Source organism: Pongo pygmaeus, chromosome 18, assembly GCF_028885625.2.
Source record: "Pongo pygmaeus isolate AG05252 chromosome 18, NHGRI_mPonPyg2-v2.0_pri, whole genome shotgun sequence".
Classification (NCBI taxonomy): domain Eukaryota; kingdom Metazoa; phylum Chordata; class Mammalia; order Primates; family Hominidae; genus Pongo; species Pongo pygmaeus.
In genome coordinates, this window is record NC_072391.2 from 72056845 (window position 1) to 72072178 (window position 15334).

Here is a 15334-nt window from a genome sequence, read left to right on the forward strand (position 1 = left end):
TTTTTTATAATATGTTGGTTAGTGGTTTTTAAACATAAATATCTCCCCTTCAGGCTTCAGGGGTCACTTGGTAATCCTGCCTACTGGCCAATTACTCTGGGGTTTCTAATTTAACAAGGCTGTCTAGATGGAGAGGCGAAATCTCAAATCGGATCAGATACTAGTTGGGGTCTTAGGCCCTTGCTGCTAGCTACTGAGTAGATGGACATCTTTTCAGGGTATTTTCCCCAGTGCTCTGGCAATAAGAACCACTCATGTTCCATCCACATCTCTCCTAAGAAATTTTCCCCTTAATATCTTGCTGGCAATGTTTGGAGTCTCTCTTGTCTCTGCAACTGCCAGGTAACAACATACGGATTTCTTTTAGGATCCTCTGGTTCCAGAGCATACTGACACATGAGGCTAAGGTGTGGTTAATCTTTCTGCACTGGGGAAGGGCGCCATGGTCTAAAAGCCCCTGAACCTCCTGCATTGCTCCAGTCCCACTCTGACGGGCTTAAATATGGATACCTCTATATGCAGTAAAGTTAGTACCTCTGGGAGGCAAAGGATTTGATCTTTTCAATGCTCCATCAATAGAAAATGTCCTGTCCCCACAGATTTCATGAGAAGAAATTGAGGGAAGAGAGACAAAGCAAGACAGACAAATTATTACATGATGAGCACCAGGCTGCCCCTCTGAACAAACCAAGAAGGTGTTCATGGAGTTATGGCAAAGAGGACAAGGAAGAACGGAGTGGGGTGGGGGTTGGGGGGCAGGAGGGAGGCATTGGTGCAAATAGCACTGAATGACAACCAATAGCCAGCTTGCGACTGTACCACCAGTGTTACTGCTACAATCAGAGGCAACATTGATGCCAATAAATGGGTTGAATGTAAAAACAGCCCAAGAATAAGCCACCAACTGCTTTGCAGAAACCCCATTAGCAATGCATAATCCGCAGAGCGGGCACGGAGTCTAAATGAGTCCCTATTTAAACAGCAGTGGGAGCAGGGACTTTTGGACAATCAGTGGAAATTAAGCAGTCAGGTTGGCTGGGACAGGCTTTTGGAAGGTGGCCCCGTTAGTGGCTCCACCTACAAGTTGTTGGCAGCAGTGGTACTTGCTAATCGGGGCTTCTGATTCCAACTGGTTTTCTACGACAAGGATGATTCCCCTGAATATTATTTATACCAAATGAAATTTATACAAAGCCTCACGGCTGCCTTGCACAGCGTGAGGTCACCTTGGCACTACTGAAACATGAAGGGATGGGAGAGGAAGACAGAAGAGGGGAAATGGCCAATAGGAGTGAGTAAGAAAGAAAGAAAAGGAAGAGAGGATGTCCACAGTGGAGGTTTTACTGTCTACGCAAAATATTGATGGTAAGGAAAAAAATTTGTTTCAGAAACTTCCCAAAGGATAAAAACTAGCTTCTGTGTTATGCCAATGAAGCAGGTGGGCACCTCCCTCTGTGAACTAGACCAGGACTGTAAAAGCAGAGACAAAATAGTGGAAGCCTCTTATATCTTCCTCTGCTCCCCCCATGCCAAAGGTAGGCTTTTGAAAGCTCCAAAAAATTACACAAATGCTCCAAGTGAAATTGGTTGAGTTAACGGCTTACAATCAGGGTTCTTTCCAAGAAACCCAGTATTAAGTTTCCTTTGACAAAAGAGTCCATTCAGGATCCCTGACAATATTAGCCATTTGAAACTCTGTGATTGGACAAGGAGGCAGCCCTTGGTGCCTGAACTCCCCCAAGCAAAAAATTGACTGTTGCTGGTCCTGAAAACAGCTAGCCTGTCATTTCAGGTTCCTCAAAGCCAGGCAGGTGGCATTTTATTCTTGGGCCTTGGGTAGAGACAGGATTAGTTAAGGAGAGCATTTGCACAGCGCACAGTACCGGGAAGTCGTTAATTGCTTGTATGGACCAACGCCGCCGGGCAGAGCGAGGAGACATCTGTGCATGAAAACGTTACACCCAGGAGGAGGGAAGAAAAACACCAAGAAAATTAAAAGGGAAAAATATAGAATAAAATGAAAGCTTCCCACACATCCGATGGATTCAAATGTACCATAATACACTGCAATGTTGGGATTGGAACGACCAAAAAATCTGAATCTAAGCACAGCGGTATTCGGCTTCCCTCACCTCCCTCCCACCCCATCACACTCCAAACACAGCTTCAATTTCATTGTTCTTTTAGTCACATTTCAAGGTATATGGAGGCTGACATCAACACAGTTCTGACAAAGGAACTACAAATAGGTTTGAGCAACACTAACACACACTGAGATCATTGTGCAAGTGGAGAAATAGGCAGAAGCCTGTTTTCCCCTGTAGTAGGTAAGAAGGAGAACATATATTGAGAGCACATACTCATTCCTAAAAAGAAGACATTCTTGAATAGGCTCAATACCAAATTTTTTCTGGTATGTGGTTGGGGGGCAATGAGGGAATTGGGTGTCTTGACATTGGGCCTGCAGGACTATCTTCAGAGTGACACCATGGGGAAATGGGAACCCTGGAGAAACGAGAGCAAGGAAGGGGCTAACGCTGAGGAGAGACCTTCTTGAAAGCACCCTGGCTAACAATATGAGTATCTGTTTATAGAGATCAGAAATTATTCTATTAACTTAAAGATCTCTCTAGTTATTTACATCAGAGCTATTTTAGTAACACAAACTAAAGCAAGAGTGGGAGGTTGCAACAATGTTTAAATGTATGCAAGGCAATACCTAAAGCTTATCCTAAGTTCTGGGCCTTCTATCTACCCTAGGAATGAACAACATTTCATCAGCTATTAAGAGTTGGTTCACTTGTCAAATGAATGTTAGCAATTTGATGGCTTTTGAGGCGTCACACGTTTTAAAATTTTTAGGAGCAAACCTTGGCATTCCATCTAGAGAATCTTTGGGTGAATATAACAATATAACCTAAGTAGGGCAGGTTAAAAACACACAAAGCCACAAGAGAAACAAACAATAATCTCTAAATGGCTCTATAAAGATGTTTTGTTATCTCAAAAATACACTACACTGGGCCGGGTGCAGTGGCTCACGCCTGTAATCCCAACACTTTGGGAGGCCAAGGCAGGTGATCACCTGAGGTTAGGAGTTCGAGACCAGCCTGGCCAACATGGTGAAACCATGATTAGCCGGGCATGGTGGTGGGCACCTGTAATCCCAGCTACTTGGGAGGCTGAGGCAGGAGAATTGCTTGAACCCAGGAGGCAGAGGGTGCAGTGAGCAGAGACCGCACCTTTGCACTCCAGCCTGGGCAACAAGAGCAAAATGCTGTCTCAAAAAAAAACAAAAAAACACTATACTGGCTGGGTGAGATGGCTCATGCCTATAATCCCAGCACTGTGGGAGGCTGAGGTGGGAGGACTGCTAGAGCCCAGGAGTTTGAGACCAGCCTGGGCAACATAGCAAGACCTCATCTCTACAAAACACAGACCAAAAAAAGCCCCAAAACCAAAAACCCACTATACTTCCCTCATTGTTATGCCTTAAAAGGCAGTTACATTCCATTCTGTTATTCTCATTCATTTAAAGCTCTCAGGGGCAGAGATCTACAAGGGAATAAAAATATGTAGGAGAAAAATTTGGGCTAAAAATGAAGACCTAAACACAGAGAAATCCAGCCTAGGTAACATAGCGGGACCCCAGCTCTACAAAAATATTTGTTTTTAATTAACTGGGTGATGTGGTGTACTCTTGTAGTTCTAGCTATTCGGGAGGCTGAGGTGGGAGGATCACTTGAGCCCAGGAGTCTGAGGTTGCAGTGAGCCATGTTCACACCACTGCACTCCAGCCTGGGCAATGGGCAACAGAGTGAGGCTCCATCTCTTAAAAAAAAAAAAAAATTCCAAAACCACAAAACACAAACAGAAATTTAGTAGACTGGAATCATTTCCAGAACAAAAGCAACAAAAGCGACATCATTTGACATGTGAAACTAGACAGCTGAGGATTAGAAAATGCTCAAGGGTTATCGACCTTTGTAAGGGAGGTAAAGTAGCCCACATAAGATATCATGGCCATATTGCACTTATGTAATTCCCCCTTTGGCACCTACATAAATGGGATGGATATGAACAAACTTCAAGGAGAGAGAAATTTATGTCAAATTCATCACAAAATGACTGACTTATTCATTTTTATCTTGTTAACCTATTAAGCTGAACCACATGAGTCTTTGTTTAGGTCAAAAATGGTCAAATATCAGCAATTTCGTATGATTTAAGCTAATAATCCAAGGTTTCTGAGGTTCTTGAAATGTTCTATTTCTTGACCTGTGTGATTATTAATTCACTGAACTACACACGCCTTTGATTTGTGAACTTTTCTGTATTTGGTATATATCAATATAAGGGTTTCATATGAAATTATAATCAAAGCATCACCCCATTTTATTTGGTCACTATTTGAAATAAAACATAAAAGGCCACTTACTATGTCTATTACGGGGCTCCAACAGCCCACTTTCTGTGCAGAACAGAACACTGGGAACCACCCCAAACTGAAATTTCACAACTCTTCTCCACTCCCCTGCAGATACCATCTGATGAGAGAATTATCCACGTGCTCTTGGTTCCTCTTTATAATTATGGTGTTTGTAGTAAAAAAAGGCCATACCATCAAAAACATGGACACAGGCTTAAAAGAGGCCTCATCTTGGAACTGGAATTATTTTGATTAGAGTGGGCTTTACACACCCCCACAAAGTCAAAATTACTAGTCAATCTATTCTGCCCAATCTGAACCCAAGCATGGGTGGCACGCGACACAAATCGAAGAGGAATTCAGAACTGCCTCTTGGACTGAAAGATCTCTTTGACCTGGCCCTGACACTAAAGAAAACCCCCACATGTACCCAACCATGAGCCTGGCTTTCATCTCAACAAAATGTCTTAGTTCCAACCCGTTTATCAAATCATCTCTCCCATTACCTGCAAACATGTGGGAAAAAAGAACTAACAATTTTGAATGGAAAGAACTTGGAGATGATATAGATTAGTGGGTGTTCCAAGGAGGTCTGTGCTAGCCAAGTGGGCAGAATTCCATCAGAGATGTGAGGAAGGGGACTATAGGAAAGTGTCCAGAAAAAGAAAAAAAAAATCATTTTCCCTATTCAACTAAATGGTTTTGCTCAAGACTGGTCTGGTCTCAAACATCAGTTGCTGCCACTCATTTTAGTCACATACAACCCTAAAATAAAGTCAGAGATGGTCAACTCTCAGTGTAAACCAAGAAGGTTGGACATTCTACTGCAATCGAACTGAAGGCACTTCTAATACTTCCTAGAAATGGGTGTTTTGTCTAAAATAATTCAATTTTTTAAAAACAAATATTAATTACAATCCATTATTTCCCATTGAGCGAGAGATAACAACAAAGAATTCCTAAGGACTGAGTTTGTGCAGTGCTCAGTGGTAACTCTGTTTAAAACATCATGTCAGCTAAAAGTCTGTTTAAGCCAGACCTGCAATCTGTCAACACAGAAAGCTTTCTCTGCCAACATTCTCTACATTGTTTGCACCAAAGGTTTCTGACAGCTTAATGATAACTACTTTAGGGACAATGAGTTCTTTAAGAAACTAGGCACATAAGGACAAGCTCAGGTAATTTTTGTATCATCTGGTCCACTCAGATGGGTATTTCCATGTAGACTTAGTATAAAAAAAAGAAAAAACCTTTTAGATATTAACTTTAAGACTTCTCACAACTAAGAAGTTCCAAATATATTAAGATCCCAAGACTTCAGAGGCATCCCTTAATTTGCTGACAAACATCAGAATACCATGGAAGACTTGAAGCTAAGGTATTCTACCCTGAAATAATGGGAATCAACTCAGTGAATGGAGATTACAAGGACAGGGCTAAATGGGGAGTAAAGATTATGGACCATAAGAACTGCCCCCCCCCACCCATACACACACAATTTATAGCAGGTAAAACCAACTGAAAGGAACAAAGCAATGACTTTCTTGAACAAACTGATTATGAAAGTGAAAGGCTACAGGGGGATTACTAATCTAGCTGCTGCGCCAGGCAGGAGATGAGGAACAAGAATCCAAGAGAAGGAATAAGAATCAAAGGCCGCGGCTCTGGCACTTACCCGCTCCTTGTAGTAGAAGGAGCTGATGGAGACCTGCTCTTTCTCGCTGCGAGTGGGGCTCCCACTGTATAAACGAAGGTTCCCAGGGGCCTCTGTGCGGATCTTCATGGGCGCGATCAAGCCAGTGTGATAAGCAGACAAGGCTGAGAGAGATCTGTAGTTGAAAATGATAATTATCCACACTGGCTGCAGTCCTGTCATATTTCCAAGTGGTGCTATTCTTAGAACTTGATACCAAGAGGAGAAGACAAAATGAGAAGATGGAAACTCCAGAAAAAGAAGTCAATAAAACTTTTAACACTGAAAAATGCTTTATCTGCAGAAGCATAGAATGCTTCTATGATTACAGACATAAAAAATTCAAAGGAATCAACAAACTACTAGAATAACTGAATTTGAATACAAGGTCAACCTACAAATATCTACTATAGTTCTATCAATTAGAAACGAATATTTGGAAAATAAATATTTTAAAAGCTCATTTATAGTAGCATTAAAACACGTCAAATACCTAGGAATCAATTTAATTTTTGAAAATGTGCGTGAAAATACGAAATGTTGCTGAGAGAAATTAAAAGAGACATAGAACGATGGAGAAATATACCACGCTAGTGGATTGGAAGAGTCCATATTCTTAAGACATCAATTTTCTCTAAATTGATCTACAGAGTCAACACAATTCCAATCAAAATACAAGCAGGCTTTTTAGTAGGAACTAATAAGCTGATTTCATAATTTTATTGAAAGACCTAGAATAGCCAACCCGAACTAAACAAGAATAATATAACTGGAGGACTTGACCTATCAGATTTAAAGACTTTAACTATAGAAAAGTACATTATGAATGTAGTGTTGGCGTAAAGGATAAATAGATCAAAGGAAAAAAGAGAGTCCAGAAAGACCACAAATATATGGTCTATTGATGTTCACCAAGGCATCAATACAAATTCAATGAAGAAAGGAAATCTTTTCATAAATGGTGCTAGAACAACTATTTTTCTCTACAAAGTAAAACAAACTTTGACCCCTTAACTCACATTACATGCAAAAATTAATTTGAAATGGATCACAGACCTTAAATAAGGAATTTAAATCTATAAAGCTTTCATTTTTATTTATTTATCTATTTATTTTTCTATAAAGCTTTTAAAAGAAAACACAAGGCCGGGCACAGTGGCTCACGCCTATAATCCCAGCACTTTGGGAGGCCAAGGCGGGAAGATCACCTGAGAGGTCGGGAGTTCGAGAACAGCCTGACCAACATGGAGAAACCCCGTCTCTACTAAAAATACAAAATTAGCCAGGCGTGGTGGTGCATGCCTGTAATCCCAGCTACTCGGGAGGTTGAGGCAGGAGAATCGCTTGAACCCGGGAGGCGGAGGTTGTGGTGAGTTGACATTGCACCACTGCACTCCAGCCTGGGCAACAAGAGCGAAACTCCATCTCAAAAAATAAAAAATAAAATAAATAGGCCGGGCACGGTGGCTCACGCTTGTAATCCCAGCACTTTGGGAGGCTGAGGCAGGGAGATCACGAGGTCAGGAAATCGAGACCATCCTGGCTAACACGGTGAAACCCCGTCTCTATTAAAAAATACAAAAAATTAGCCAGGTGTGGTGGTGGGTGCCTGTAGTCCCAGCTACTCGGGAGGCTGAGGCAGAAGAATGGCATCAACCTGAGAGAGGTGGAGCTTGCAGAGAGCCGAGATCGCGCCACTGCACTCCAGCCTGGGCAACAGAGCGAGATTCTGTCTCAAAAAAATAAATAAATAAATAAATAATAAAATAAAATAAATAAAATTAAACAGTGATAAATTGGACCTCATCAAAATTAGGAAAATCTGTTCATCGAAAAACATTAAAGAGGGAGAAAGACAAGCCACAGATTAAGAGAAAATCAATACATACATCTAGCAAAGAATTTGCAACCCAAATAGATAACAACCAGAAATAAATAAGAAATACAGTTTCCCCAAAATGGGCAAAATACTTAACAAGCACATCACAAAAAAAGATACCCAAATGGTCAATATGCACACAGAAGCTGCTCGACATCATTCATCATCAGCATGGAAATGCAAATGAAAATGACAGTGAGATGGCCGGGCACGGTGGCTCATGCCTGTAATCCCAGCACTTTGGGAGGCCGAGGCAGGCAGATCACGAGTCAGCAGATCGAGATCATCCTGGCTAACATGGTGAAACACCATCTCTACTAAAAATACAAAAATTTAGCCGGGCATGGTGGCAGGCGCCTGTAGTCCCAGCTACTCCAGAGGCTGAGGCAGGAGAATGGCCTGAATCCGGGAGGTGGAGCTTGCAGTGAGCTGAGATCCAGCCACTACACTCCAGCCTGAGCGACAGAGCAAGATTCCGTCTCAAAAAAAAAAAAAAAAAAAAACCCACAGTGAGATACTAGGACACTCACATCACAATGGCTGAAGTTGAAAGGACTAGCAATACCAAGTTTTGGAGTGGATACAGAGCAACCAGTGCTCTGAAACATTGCTAGTGACAGGGTAAATGGCACAACCACTGTGCACAAACTTTTGGACAATTTCTCAAGTTAAAAATACATCTATCTGATGACTGAGGAATTCTGCTCCTCAGGTGCAGAAATTAATATACAAGTCTTTTTACGAACATATGTGTCCAGGTTTGCTCATAATGGCCAAAAACTGGAAAGGATGCAAATATCTATCCACAGGACAACGAATAAATAAACTGTGTTGTATTCATACAGTGGACCTACTGACACATGCAGCAATGTGGATCAATGTCAATAACATTAAGTTGAGCAAAGTCAGCCAGACATAAAACAGGTCATGCTGCACGATTCCAGTTCAATGAAGTTCAAGAACAGGCAAAACTACGATGACAGAAGTCAAGATAGTGGTGTCCTCTGGGTGCTGAAGGGCTGGGGAAAAGGGACTGGGAACCTTTGGAGGTGAGGACAATGTTCTATATCTTGATATGAGTGTTGGTCACCGAGCTGTACACTTCAGATTTGTATATTGTAAATTATCTCAGTAAAGGACTGTCAGTTGAAAAACATTCTAATAGTAACATTTTCCCCTCTAATCCAAAGTCCAGATACAGATATTCCTTCTTTCTCTTTGAGAATACAGGACTGTTTTCTACTCCAATAAGGAATCGGGTGTAATGTAGGTGTTCCCCAGTACTGAACCCCAGTTCCCATGGGGCCCAGGTCACATCTGCCCAGGTTACTGCAGAGATGGGCCACCTCTTGGCCAAACAGCAGTGTCTGCTCACACAGTTCTCTCATTCAGTTCTCTCTCTTTCTTGTTAGCTCAGCTATTCATTCATAACTGATATGGTTAGGCTTTGTGTCCCTACCCAAATCTCATCTTGAATTGTAATCCCCACAATCGCCACATGTCGAGGGAGGGACACAGTGGGAGGTGATTGGATCATGGGGGCGGTGTCCCCCATGCTGTTCTCATGATAGTGAGTGAGTTCTCACGAGACTTGATGGTTTTATAAGATCTGACAGTTTCTCCTTCACATACACACTCTCTCTCGCCTGCCACCATGTAAGAAGTGCCTCTTCCCCTTCCGTCACAATTTTAAGTTTCCTGAGGCCTCTCCAGCCATGTGGAACTGTGAGTCAATTAAACCTCTTTTCTTTATAAATTACCCAGTCTTGGGGAGTTCTTTATAGCAGTGTGAGAACGGACTAATACAATGACTATGCTGATTATACTGTATCCAGCACCTTCAGGGGTTTGCAGCAGGGAGGTTTGGAACTTATTATATCTTGGTCACCAGACTGCAGAACCAGAAGTCTGCTGTATAATCCTAAAGTTTTAAAAACCAGTAATCACATCAGGAAACACAGAGCACTTCTGATGTACCAGGTGGTGTTTTAAACGTTTTTAGAGGGACTTAATCTTCCCAGCAACTGCAGGTGGTAAGTGCTATGATCATCCCCATGTTACTGTTGAAGGAACTGAAGCTGAAGTTTAGATAACTTGCCCAAGGTCATAAAATGACAGGGCCAAAATTTGGATCTGGGCACGTTGGCTCTGAAGTCCATATTCCTATCTGCTACACTAGATTGTCTATAAAGAAAAACTTTTTTTAAAGCACAGAAAAAGAATGACTAGACAGAAACATGTTCTGTTGTTAAACATGATTCTCCTTAAAACAGGGAAAACGAAAAGAAGTGCTTTTGCATTGTAATTTAAAACTTCCAGGCTGGGCGTGGTGGCTCACACCTGTAACCCCAGTACTTTGAGAGGCTGAGGCAGGTGGATTGCTTGAGCTCAGGAGTTTAAGACCAGCCTGGCAACATTGCAAAACCCTATCTCTACAAAAAATTATAAAAATTAGCCAAACATGGTGTTGCACACCTGTGGTCCCAGCTACTTGGGAGGCTGAGGCAGGAGGATCACTTGAGCCAGAAGGCAGAGGCTGCTATAAGCTATGATCACGCCACTGCACTCCAGCCTGGGTGACAGAGCCAGATCCTGTCTCAAAAAAAGAAAAAAGAAAAAACTTCCACATTTGTGTTTTCACAATGTACTACTTATGGAATGTTTTAAAATTACATATTGTTTGTTAATATTAGAAGTGGCATATTAGTGTTGTGAAACTACAGATGGTCTTTTGTTATTTTTCCAGTTTTATTTAATGTTAGTTAAATTGAATAATAAAATAATTAAAAACAAATAATAAATAATATGCTAGCAATAGGGGAAAGGCACATTTAAAAATAATTTGCCTTGTTTTGACAATGGCTTTTAACAAGCTACTTCTTCTAATGGTTTGGTAATAACCATATAGCAGAAATCGCAGCTTTTTTGCAATTTAATTGACTTTAATCTTTCTCAAATAAATCTTATAATGGGAGTTTACTGAAGAACTGAAATGCATTGTCCAAAAGCAAACTCAGTGGTCCTTCCCAGGCCTCTGGCCACTTCTGGCCCCAGGAACGTAGAGCGGCTTCTGCATCTCCCAGACTCACCTCGGAGTAGGCTCTGTGGGAGACACCGCCCGATGCATCGTCATGGGCCTTGTGAAATACACCAGGTAACCTAAAGGAGGAGACATCACGTGAGCAATCAGTGTCAACAAGCTGGACGTGGGAAATCCTGAGGCAGGACTGACCAGTCTTTCTTCTCTCTCTGTATACCTGAGGGTAAGACACATTTTCATAAGCTGCAAGAATCATGACTGCAGTGACCCTTACCAGGAACAAAGGTCGGCACTCCAGGGTCCAGAGAGAGGATGTATGTGGCCTGGGCAGAGTCATCAGCGGGACTCTAAGCCTCCCTACCAGGGGACTGTCCCCTGCTAAGAATCGGGGCTCTGAGTAAAGACTCAAATCCAAGCTCATCAGAATGAAGAAAGTTAAGACCCCCATTCTGGTGCACACTCTTAGGATGAGTCCACAGACACCGACTGGGCCTCAGACCCTGCCATGCTACTATGAAAGTCTCGTTTGAGTTCTCCAGAGTAAAATAAACATTTTCTGATGAAGATATTTATACAGAATCTATGACATTCTCAGCTGCTCCCTCTCAAAATCTAGAATCAGAGAACCAAAGAGACCCACCTGCTCCGCAGAACCTGGCCCCAGAAGTCCTAGGAAAGGGAATGTTGGCGTCCTGGTACGACCCATAGGCTGTGGTCACCCGCGCAAATGTCGGTAAGGGGGGTGTGACAGAGTTGGGGAGCGCAAAAGGGTTGCTGGAAGCGCTGTCTTCCTGGTTCTGAAATTTAAAAATCCACAAGCTAAAAACCACAACCTGTCTTAAAGCTGAATTACAAAATAAAGACCCAGTATGACAAAACCAGAAAGCCCATGATTTTAGGGAGAAAGAAATGAAACAAAACACCAAAGCCTAAGTTGGTATGACAGTTTCATGCTTCCCACCACAAAGGACTCGAGGCAGGAGACGAGCTGGCGCAGGCAGGGCTCCAGGCAGCTCTGGCCGCGCTTCACTTTCTGCAGGGCCGTGTCCTTCAGGATCTAGAAAAGGCCCAAAACACAGTCAAGAAGAAGAACACATTTCTCTGATAGGTTCTTTTTTTTTTTTTGAGACAGAGTCTCTCTTTGTTGCCCAGGCTGGAGTAGTGTAGTGGTACGATCTCGGCTTATTGCAACCTCTGCCTCCCGTGTTCAAGTGATTCTCGTGCCTCAGCCTCCCAAGTAGCTGGGATTATAGGCGCCCACCACCACGCCTGGCTAATTTTTGTATTTTTAGTAGAGAAGGGGTTTCACCATGTTGGCCAGGCTGGTCTCGAACTCCTGACCTCAAGTGATCTGCCCATCTCGGCCCCCCAAAGTGCTGGGATTACAGGCGTGAGCCACTGTGCCTGGCCCTGATTGGCTTTTCTTCTGCAAAGTGGTCAGACACAAGGGTGATGCTGGGAGCCAGGTGCATGGTTAAGTCAAGGCTTCCAACACGGTGTAATAATCTAATTTCTACCTCTACAGAGGTTAAAACAGGATTAATTCCTGAGCCCTCCTAGAGAAGCTCTTTCTTTAATCAAGGCAGCACACATGTGGATTTTGAGAGGGCAGCTTTTAGTAACAGAAGGACTATTATTTCTTTCTAGTGAATTCTGCCCTTTTCCTCACCCCCAACACCACTTGCTCCATGAGAAACGTCAGTACCTTAGAAGTAATACTCACTGGCCTGGATTGAAATTGCTCTCAGTGATATAAGACAAGAGGAATGGATTTCACTTCAGTGAAAATTATAATGTATATTTTTTGTCCTTCAAAAGTATAAATCCTAACACTTCAAACCCATTTATGCCTAATGTTCCATTATTGGAACACTAAGCTTGTGGGAGTTATTTATATCCTACTGCTGAGTCATCGCCAAGGTCTGATTTTTCTTTTGTTTTTTTGAGGAGTTTCGCTCTTATTGCCCAGGCTGGAGTGCAATGGCGTGCTCTCCACTCACTGCAGCCTCCGCCTCCTGGGTTCAAGCCATTCTCCTGCCTCAGCAGTCTCTGTTGCCCAGGCTGGTGTGCAGTCACGTGATCTTGGCTCACTGCAACCCCCACCTCCTGGGTTCAAGTGATTTTCCTGCCTCAGCCTACCGAGTAGCTGGGAATATAGGCATGCGCCACCATGCCTGGCTACTTTTTGTATTTTTAGTAGACATGGGGTTTCACCATGTTACCCAGGCTGGTCTTGAACTCCTGATCTCAGGTGATCCACCTGCCTCAGCCTCCCAAAGTGCTGGGATTACAGGAGTGAGCCACCGCACCCGGAAAAGGTCTGATTTTTCACACACAAAAAAGTTTGCAACCTAATCGTATCATTTTATACTAATAGAAAAATCTAACTTTTTTGTATGTCCAAACTAGGCAACGGCATATTCAGATTCCAAGTTTAACATATCAAATACCACAAGATCTGAGTTACTGGCATTTCAGAGATCCTTAAGCCACTCGAAAATTTCCTGGTTCCATGTGATACCCCCAACAAGGTGGGACAATCAAGTGTCCACGACCCAAACTGGACAAAAAATGAGCAACATTCAGGTTGGCCTGAGTTTGTCAGAATACTTCAGTCCCTTCACTTGTGACACTGCTCAGACTGAACGGGTATGAAGAGGCTCATGGGGCTTTGTCATGGAGATTCCACCTGATTTGCTCTGGATGAACTGATGCATTAAGTCTCTGAATCTGCAGAATTAAACACAGATGCCAGGCTGTGGTGCCTCCATCTGGACACCCACTGTGCAGCTAGCCAGCCTATCTCTAGGATAACACCAGCTCCTTCTACGGGATAAAATTTTTTTTATGACCTTACACATGTTTTTTTCTGATTATAAAATATCTTTTAGCTTCAGAATACATCTTGCTTATTGTTTCCATGTAAATGAAATTGGATTGCAGGGCTCCTAACCTGGGCTCCTAAATGAAATTGTATTGCAAATCTCCTAACCTGAGATGAACGCATAGTGTTAATGAGATCTGTGGGCAGATTCTATGCAATTCACATATTTATAGGCAATATTTCTCAAATCATATGCAATCATTGTGCAGATTTTTCTGAGGAAGGGTCCATAATTTTCATTAGACTTCAAAGGAAGTCCATGACCCAAAAAAGGTTAAGAACCACTGCTCTGATGTTTTCTGCACAAAGTAAATGGCAAGTGCAGAGGTTAAGCTGCTAATACTAGTGTGTGTATGAAACAGATGACTTCCGAATCTCATCTACTGGAGTTTTCATTCTTCTTTACTAATCAATCTAGACAATGATGCAGAACAGCAAGAAGAATTTGGGAACCCAGACCCCCACCTTTAGCAGCTTAGCTTTCATGGTAGACGTGATGGTTGTGGGGTTAATAAACTGGAAGGAAGGGGCGGCGTTGTTTGGGTACTGCGCAGGGAACTTCACCAGCATCTTGACGCGATGGTTGCTGCAGTGCACAGACACTGTGCAGCTCCTGTCTGCCGCATCCATCTGCAAGGGACAAATCCACAATTGCTTTAGAAACAAACCATAAAGCGTCTTTCAATGCAAGTGCATTTAACTGAACGCTCCATGTTCCTAGTAATTGGGTGAAGGGAAAGAGTCTACAAAGACAAATGTGTGTGGAAGACAATTCATTTTCAAAAAGATTCTTAAATTTTCATACCAGATTCTTAAATTTTCATATCAATGGAATAAGCTCAAAGTTGCCGAGACCAGCTCGGTCGGGGAGACCCTAACCCAGCGGTGCTAGAGGAATTAAAGACACACACACAGAAATATAGAGGTGTGGAGTGGGAAATCAGGGGTCTCACAGCCTTCAGAGCTGAGAGCCTTGAACAGAGATTTACCCATGTATTTATCCACAGCAAGCCAGTGATAAGCATTGTTTCTATAGATTATAGATTAACTAAAAGTATTCCTTATGGGAAACAAAGGGATGGGCCGAAATAAAGGGACAGGCTCTGGCTAGTTACCTGCAGCAGGAGCATGTCTTTAAGGCACAGATTGCTCATGCTATTGTTTGTGGTTTAAGAACATCTTTAAGTGGTTTTCTGGCCTGCGCGGGCCAGGTGTTCCTCGCCCTCATTCCGGTAAACCCACAACCTTCCAGCGTGGGCGTCACGGCCATCATGAACATGTCACAGTGCTGCAGAGATTTTGTTTATGGCCAGTTTTGGGGCCAGTTTATGGCCAGATATTGGGGTGGGGCGGGGGGTGGGCCTGTTCCCAACATGTCCCCCTTCTTTGATTTGCAAAGTGATAAAAAC

At 42.7% G+C, this 15334-nt stretch overlaps 1 protein-coding gene across 8 annotated transcripts in view; it reads right to left on the reverse strand.

Moving 5' to 3' along the window:
- WDR59 (WD repeat domain 59) overlaps positions 1-15334 on the reverse strand; it is a 131542-nt gene that overhangs the window by 40730 nt on the left and 75478 nt on the right. For 4 of the 8 annotated variants that reach the window (XM_063654536.1, XM_054452777.2, XM_054452779.2 and 1 more), the window contains 6 exons: positions 14391-14555; positions 12003-12098; positions 11682-11838; positions 11091-11160; positions 6105-6258; positions 1884-1940 (listed from right to left, as the gene is read on the reverse strand). In XM_063654536.1, the coding sequence (XP_063510606.1) occupies positions 1884-1940; positions 6105-6258; positions 11091-11160; positions 11682-11838; positions 12003-12098; positions 14391-14555 (699 nt within the window). The remainder of the gene's footprint in view (positions 1-1883; positions 1941-6104; positions 6259-11090; positions 11161-11681; positions 11839-12002; positions 12099-14390; positions 14556-15334) is intronic. The other 4 variants (XM_063654537.1, XM_063654538.1, XM_054452780.2 and 1 more) reach the window with 1 other exon arrangement.